This window comes from Oreochromis aureus, linkage group 7 (assembly GCF_013358895.1).
Source record: "Oreochromis aureus strain Israel breed Guangdong linkage group 7, ZZ_aureus, whole genome shotgun sequence".
In the NCBI taxonomy this organism is placed as follows: domain Eukaryota; kingdom Metazoa; phylum Chordata; class Actinopteri; order Cichliformes; family Cichlidae; genus Oreochromis; species Oreochromis aureus.
This window is the reverse complement of record NC_052948.1, coordinates 60,500,537-60,508,199: the sequence shown is the minus strand read 5'-3', so window position 1 is coordinate 60,508,199 and position 7,663 is coordinate 60,500,537. Positions and strand designations below refer to the sequence as shown.

The window sequence follows — 7,663 nt, the reverse complement described above, 5'->3', positions numbered from 1 at the left end:
TTGGAGTCAGAAGCAGTTTTCATCTAAAGTCACTGTTTTTTCTAAATTACACATTCTGCTCTTGTTTGTTAAAATTTTAAAGATAAAAATGACAAGGAAGTGGATTTTTAGTGGATTTCATACATATTTTGACTCAGATTTAACTTTCAGGAAATCTGAGTAAACTTTTAATATACAAAGCCGGTATCACCTTTAGGAGAAATATGGTTATGATCTGTCAATATGTATGTAAACGTAGACATTTCTTCCCACTCGGTAATATATACTTAATATATACTTCCGTCAGGGCCTCCGTGGGTGAATAAAACTGAGCGGGCGTTTTTCCGGGGTCGGGACAGTCGAGAGGAGCGTCTTCAGCTTGTATCGCTGTCCAAAAAAAACCCAGAGCTCCTTGATGCCGGCATCACTGCGTGGTTCTTCTTTAGAGACCAGGAGAAACACGTTGGCAAAGCATCACTTGTTGGATTCTTTGACTTCTTTAAGGTAAGGAAGCTTAAAATAGTCTTTTCTTTAATAAATATAATAATAAATATATACATCCATACATTACTCACTTCACTACAATGATACAGTTTAGCTCCCTGATGCCTCGTCTTTATGAATAGATTTAATACATCCGTAACGTGTGTATGCAACTCGTGCCACCTTGTCTTCCTCTTGCAGTACAAATATCAGGTGAACATTGATGGAACAGTGGCAGCGTACCGGTTTCCTTACCTGATGCTCGGGAACAGTCTGGTTCTGAAACAGGACTCTCAGTACTATGAACATTTCTACAGTCACCTGAAGGCAGGAACACATTACGTTCCTGTGAAGAGAAACCTGTCGGACCTTCTGGAGAAAATCAGATGGGCTAAAGAGAACGACGCTGAAGCACAAGAGATCGCCAGAGCGGGCCAGGCAGCGGCCAGAGAGCTGCTGCAGCCCAGCAGGTTGTACTGTTACTACTACAAAGTGCTGCACATGTATTCAGAGCGACAGACGGGACAGCCGACGCGACACGCAGACATGGAGCTGGTGCCTCAGCTGGATGACCACACTGCTGCCTGCAAATGTGAGCGTAAAAGCTACAAAGAAGAAAGGGACGTGAAGGACGAACTATGACGGGCTCCGGGTTTAGTCTTTAAGCACTCGAGTCTCTTTTTCTGTGTGAAAACAGTCCTGATATATAAAGAGTGAAGATGATAACGTAATGTTCCTGATGCCTAAGGGAATATGAATGTTAAACATTCCACTTTAATTTTGGACAGTAGAGGGATTTTATGATAAAACCATAGCGGTCAGATATTTTGAGATAGAGCTCAAAGACAATCTGTGATTATGTGAGCATTAATGTTTTAGAACATGTTTTATGTTGTTGTTGTTGGGGTTTTTTTTATACCTGTTTAGTAATGGAGGAACTTGGATGAGTGTAAATGTGCCTTTAAATTGGATACTTGTGTGCTATATCTAAACTAAAAACTTTGTCTTAAAATATTTACCAAGTGCAGACTTTTTATATTGTTGTTCATACAGCTGTCACTGCATTTTCGAGTAGTTATTACTCTGTTGAATCACTAAGCTACATTAGTAATTGAGTGGGCAGCATGGTGGTGTGGTGGTTAGCACCATCGCCACACAGTAAGAAGGTCTGGGTTTGAATCCACCGGCCAGCTAAGGCCCTCAGATTCTCTCTGGGTGCTCCAGCTTGTTCCCATAGTCCAAACACCTGCATGTTATGATAATTGGTGATTCTTAATTGGCTGTAGTTGTGACTGGTTGGCTGCCTCTCACCCTGTGACCACTGGAATCGGCTCCAGCCGCACTGCAACCCATAACTGGATAAGGGGAAGAGAATAAATGGATGTGTGGAACAAGTCTGCTGTCATGTTAGTGGTGATAACATTTTGAGTGGGTAAGTACATCTACTGTGTCTGCCCCTTTCTGTAGCTTAACCACTGGTCAAGCTGCACTAAGCTCTAACACCAGGATTAAAAACATTACTCTGAATTTGTTGTAATACCTAATAGGAGTTTATTTGCATGTCACTTATCAAAAACAGCATTGAAAAGGTGAAAGTTAAAATGAGATGAAAAGATAGAACTCCAAACAATAGTGAATAAAATAAGAGATAATAATAGAATTAAGAAAAAAGAGGTAAGATGAGTAGAACCACATGCAGAAAGCACCATAATATAAAGAAGTGAAACAGGGATTTTCAGGAAGAGCAAAGTGGAGTTCCTCAGGCAGGTTGTTCCAAACGGCAAACATACAGTTACCCATTGGCCACTTTGTTGGGTACACCTGTTTAACTGCTTGTTAAGACAAATATCTAATCAGCCAATCACATGGCAGCAGCTGATTGCTGTAAGGCATGTAGACATGGTGAAGACGACCTGCTGAAGTTAAAACCGAGCATCAGAATGGGGAAGAGCAGCGTAGTTGTTCGTGTCAGAAGGGCTGGTCTGAGTATTTCTGTTCAGCTCAAATACCGCTTACATTGTAACAAATGCATATTTTAGATTATGTTTCAATTTCTTATATTTATGATATAATTCTCTTTTATATATCATATATAATAGTCTGATATATTTATAGAATGCAGACCTGTTTTTGTGGTGTTGCTATCTGTAGTGACCAGATTTTTGTTTGTGTGTGAGTGTTTGTGACCTTTGACCTCTTCAATACAACATAACTGCATAGCTCAGCGTGCTCATCTTACTGTGATTCAGCTGAATTTAATCATGACAGTGATGGGGTTGCCTTTATTTTTAGTCATAATTGCCTGCATCATTCCTAAAGGCGTATGGAGATACCTCGAACCTTTAAAGAAGTTCTCAATCAGAGCTCTGTCAATCCTGCATTTTCCCTTGGCTGCCTCAAAATTATTGCTGAGGACGCCGTAGATATTCACCTTGTCATTTTTTTTCCCAAAAAACAAGAAGAGAGCGTAGCAGTCCTTGCCAATGGAGGTGCAGAAGTTCACCATTCTCTCGTACGTGTTATTGTTGCTGGACTCCATCTGGGCCATCTGGATGGATTCACTGCAGGTGTCCACGGAGACCTTCTGCTCAGCCTCCTCCCTCTCAGACAGGTGCAGGACCTGCACGACAATCTGGAACTTGGGGTTCTTGGTCGGCCTCTCCAGCACTGCCCAAACCCAGTCAGCACCCAGGAGGACGCGCTGCTCAGGAGTCATGACTGTGCAGTTAAGGCTGTCCTGCAGGTTGACCTCAACACTCCGAGTGATGTAGGTCATCAGGAAGACCTGTTGCAGTGTGAGATATTTCAGTAACTTCTCTAAAGCAAAATTTCTTGGTTATTGATGAAGTATTTTTGTCAATAAGTGTTGCTACCTGAGTGAGCACCTCGGGACTCGGGCGTAACTTGTCCTCTGGATCCTTGAAGATGAGGTACTCTTGCGTTCTGGCCGTAGCAGCAGAGATGCAGTTGCTGAAAAGATGTATGAACTCGTTGGGCCTGGGGACATTGCGCCTCGTTAGTGTAGCAAAGATGCTCGGTTGGGGGGATATATTATGATAAAATGATGGTTGCCTGGATCGGCCACATTTGAAACAGGAAAAAAAGTTGAAGTTTCTCAGCGGGTTAGATGTGGGTTTGCTGAATTTTGCACCCATGGTCGACGGATGATGGACAGCAAATCACAAGCTGGTCTCCCTGATACACTGGAAAGATAATGGTCAAATTTTGGCATAAAATTTAAGCTGAAATGCACATACTGGTGCTAAAACATACTCAGATTTTCACATTAGTCCTAAAAATAGATGAAAACAAACCCAGTTAAAGAAATGAGAAGCATCAGAGTTGGTCATTTGAGAAAAATGAGCCAACATTACATGTGGAAAATTCCAAAAACTGCAGTTCCTCCAATGAACACTTGAGGCTGACTCCTAAAGCAAATCATCCCTCAGAGACTCTTCTATGGATAGTTTCCCTCTGATTTTTTTTTAAAATTAAATAAATAATTAGTATGAATACTTGAGTTAGTGGCATGGGCACTCTGACAGCTGTCCTGACACATGCAGCTGGAACCAATTGGAGTCTGCTAGGCTTCGGTTCTATTCATTAGAATCACTAAAAACGACCTCACGACTGTGTCTGTCAGTGCCTTCTAGTTTATAACAAAGACTGCTAGTGTTAGCCAATAACTTAGCACTCTTCTCTCTTCCAAATCTGGTCCTCAAACCAGTGAATGACGTCACAGCAGCTACGTCCATCCATTACCTTTAGAACAGTGTTGGTTTTGTGAGAAAAACCAGCCCTGTGCAGGCTTCCTCCTGGAGTTTAAACTATATTTAGTTGCATTTTTTTCTAAACAGAGAGGTCAGATGCCTTCACCTTTTACAGACGTGTAACAATGGATGGTTTTCTCAGTAAATAGACAACCCATACTTTGGATCCATTTGCTTAATTGGATTTTCTTTACCTACTTTTAAGAATTCTGAGGTCATATATACAGAGAAATAAAGATAATTTAAAGGCTTCACAACCATTTAAGCACTGCTGTGTGACTGCTATCACTTTATATTTTTATCAGTTGCATTTTTGAGGAGCAAAAGATCCCACTGTCTGTTTTGTCGCAGCACATGAAAGAATAGCATTGTGAATGAGTACAGATACTCACCAGGACTGGTCTGGGAGCTTCCACAGTTCCAAATACACTACATTTCCTTTCTTCTTCTGCCTTGTCCTGCTGAGATACACAGTGTCTGTGTGAGTGTTGCATGGTTGTTTGTGTCCTGATGTGTAGAGAACTTCCAGCAGAATAATGAGAATTTTCTGCTGAAGCAGTGTTTTTGCTGACAGTGGCAGCAAGGGTGTGGTGTTTGCATCTTGTCAAATTTTAGGTAAGTCAACAAAAGACTCATCTTACCAGTTAGCTTGGTGCAGCAGCTTGAGGACTGGGGTGAGCCTGAAGGGTTTGGCGGGTAAACAAAATGTGTAACTGTCTGCTTTTAGAAAGAAGCAGCAATGAGGACAGGTAGGCTGGGACAGCAACTTCTAGTGTGGGGGCTCTCAAGGTCAGTTTAGGAAATGACAAAAGTTTCACAGCCATTAAGGTGGAGAAATACCAGATTTGACCAGTAGAGGTTAATGTAGTACTACAGTGAACTGTTCAGAGGACCCAGTCTTATCATTTTTCTTTGATTTTTGTCAACCGAATATCACAAACTACTGTCCTACTGTTCCAGACTTCTACCATATATTTGGATGTGCTTTAAAAAGTTACTTGTAAAAGTAAATTTAGTAAAGTGTTCACATCACAGCTGGAGAGGGTTAAATGAACCATAGTAAATCCTGGTGTTAGTTTTGTGATCATGTTAAAATAGCTGAATAGCCATAGGAATTAAAGCCACAGAAACATAAGTTTATATGATGTTGCAGAGCAAAGTCTAGTTTTGGCCACTTGAGTATGCTGAAAACACTGTGGGATTAAATTATTTTACAAGCGACCAGACTTCTCTTTCCTGTGCACAAACTTTGATTTCTAACACTTAAGTTATTCCCTTGAATTAGGGAAAGAAATTAAATCTATGATGGGTTGTTATTCCAGGTTGTCCTCTTTAGCCAAACTGCAATGCTGGATGTAGTCTGGTATACAAATTTTCATGATTAATGGAGTCAAACAACAATAATTTAATATTTTGGCTATCTAATTTATATTGTAGTAAATTTAAAAGTTTCATGATTGAAATAACACATTTTTTTTCATTTTCATTAAATTTTAATTATATAGCTCCTGTTCACAAAAGTAGGGCTCTCGAGGTATTTAGCTTAACCCCACAGACAACACACACAACTCACTCAGAGCAAGCTCTGAGTGAAGGTGGGGAGAAAGAATAACCTTTTAACAGGAAGAGACCTCCAGCAGGGCCAAGCTCAGGGAGGGGTAGTGCTCTATCAAGGCCAGTACTGCTTTGAGGCGAAAGAGATGACAGAAAAGAGGAGTTTCAACAATTTTTTGTTCCATACAGTCATTTAGGAAACATTCTTGTAACTTCTTTATTTCAACATATGATATGTAGCATCTTTCTCTGCACAACAATAGAATGACAATGTTGAGGAATATTTCAGCTTCTTCTTTAGCTGCTCTGCTCTTAAAAATGGCTTCAACACCATTTTTGATGGAATGTCCAGTTTGTCCATTCTAAACTGCATGTTCATTGCTTTGCACAGTCCTCCCTAATGAAATACCAACACAGTATTTACAGTACACAGTGGTCAGTATGCTCATTAAAAGCTACATTGCATAGGGAATTAAGGAAAGCAGTAACAAAAAAAGTGTATAAATAACAGTTCAATTCAGCACACTAGAAAATAAAAATAAGACCTTTGATTGTTGTCAAAATATGTAGGTCCGTTTGTATTTCCCAGTCCTCTGTACTTATGTGTGCAGGAGTTAACTTGAGGTATCAGGGGCTAGTAGAAGTAAATGTAAGGAGCTCCACGCTGCAGTGTTAGCTTGAGAGCTGAGGTACAATTCAGCTGTGAGACAGGTCACTACAGGTCTTTGTGGTTGATTGACAGCCTACAGCTTAGGGTCATCGTCCTTCAAACTAGCGCCGTCTGTGAACGCCTCATCTCCTTCCGCAGCTCATCTCGGCTGAGCAGATACTGGGGGCAGAGCATCATGGGAGTGGCAATGGGTTAGAAAGATTAGAAGTTAGTGTTTGCTTCTGAGCTGGGGTCAGTATACTTTACTGAAATGAGAACATCCGATCCGATGTGAGATTGTTTTATGACATGTCACAAAGGAGAAGCACAGGTGAAATTTATAAAATGAACAGTTGCAGTTGGAAAGAGGGGCAAGTACAGACCAGCCCCTCTAAAGCTAATTGAAGCTCTCCTCAGCTATTAAGATAAAGATACAGCTGATAGCCTCTTAGCTTAGCTTTGCACAGAAGCTTGAAACAGCTACCCGGAAGGCAACTTCAATACGATTTAAAAACAGGGCTGCCCAACATGAACATGAATCTAACCCAGTTCTGTAGGAAATCCTCAGACATGGCAACCTTGAATGCGTGACACTAACTCACCTTAGTAAATATGAACATTATTAATGTTTGTAATCAGACTGTGCTTTTCATGCTATGACATCTTAAAAGGTCTGCTGTGAAAGCTTGTTGATGCTAATTACTGTGATTATTTCAAATAATAAATCTGAGGTTTAAATTCGCCCTTCCATGTTCTGATGTAACTCTTGCAGATTCTTGGACTTAAAATTTAACTTCAAATAATAAAAATATATGAGTAACGCTCAAATTTATTTTTTTTACCAAGATCTTCACTGATGTACTGAAGCTGCAAACTTGTTCTCAATCATCTCAGACTTTAGTTACTACCATGATTTTCTTGACTTGAACAAACGCTAAAGAACCAAGCCTGGCATCTGGATGATAGCCGCAAGTAATAAAGAAGCAAGTACCAGCGAGCAGGTTTCACACTAGCAGCATTGTTTTAATTTGTACACAGACACAAGACGTGGTGTTTTAATGGCATTCCCATCTGAGTAGCTGCAGTTTTCCATCTGAGTGACTCAAACTTCTCTTACAGCAGACTACAAGCAGATTCCCAGTGAGCGAATCAGCTGCACAAGTCATTAGGCAGCAGCTTGTGTGTGTTGGCGCTTACTGTGAGGTTGTTGATGCTTTCAGAAAGAGCT

The 7,663-nt window shown here is 40.6% G+C and overlaps 2 protein-coding genes across 2 annotated transcripts in view; one reads left to right on the top strand and one right to left on the bottom strand.

Moving 5' to 3' along the window:
* poglut3 (protein O-glucosyltransferase 3) overlaps window positions 1–1,853 on the top strand; it is a 7,156-nt gene extending 5,303 nt beyond the window's left edge. The window contains exons 5-6 of the mRNA XM_031738370.2: window positions 287–483; window positions 664–1,853. Coding sequence (XP_031594230.1) covers window positions 287–483; window positions 664–1,104 — 638 coding nt within the window. The 3' untranslated portion in view covers window positions 1,105–1,853. The remainder of the gene's footprint in view (window positions 1–286; window positions 484–663) is intronic.
* A 196-nt stretch (window positions 1,854–2,049) lies between these two features.
* Window positions 2,050–4,755, bottom strand: rep15 (RAB15 effector protein). Its single transcript, XM_031738353.2, has 3 exons — window positions 4,625–4,755; window positions 3,336–3,665; window positions 2,050–3,247 (listed from the first exon to the last, which is right to left on the bottom strand). Exons 2-3 carry the CDS (start codon window positions 3,615–3,617, stop codon window positions 2,708–2,710), a joined length of 822 nt encoding a protein of 273 aa, XP_031594213.1. The 5' UTR covers window positions 3,618–3,665; window positions 4,625–4,755; the 3' UTR covers window positions 2,050–2,707.
* Between the last annotated feature and the right edge of the window lie 2,908 nt (window positions 4,756–7,663).

What these genes read in the sequence shown, in the direction of transcription:
- rep15 (XM_031738353.2), bottom strand. Translation starts at nt 3,617, where the DNA reads ATGGGTGCAAAATTCAGCAAACCCACATCTAACCCGCTGAGAAACTTC. An exon ending in GTCCCGAGGTGCTCACTCAG is followed by an intron (nt 3,248 to 3,335) that starts GTAGCAACACTT and finishes ACACTGCAACAG; the next exon opens with GTCTTCCTGATGACCTACAT.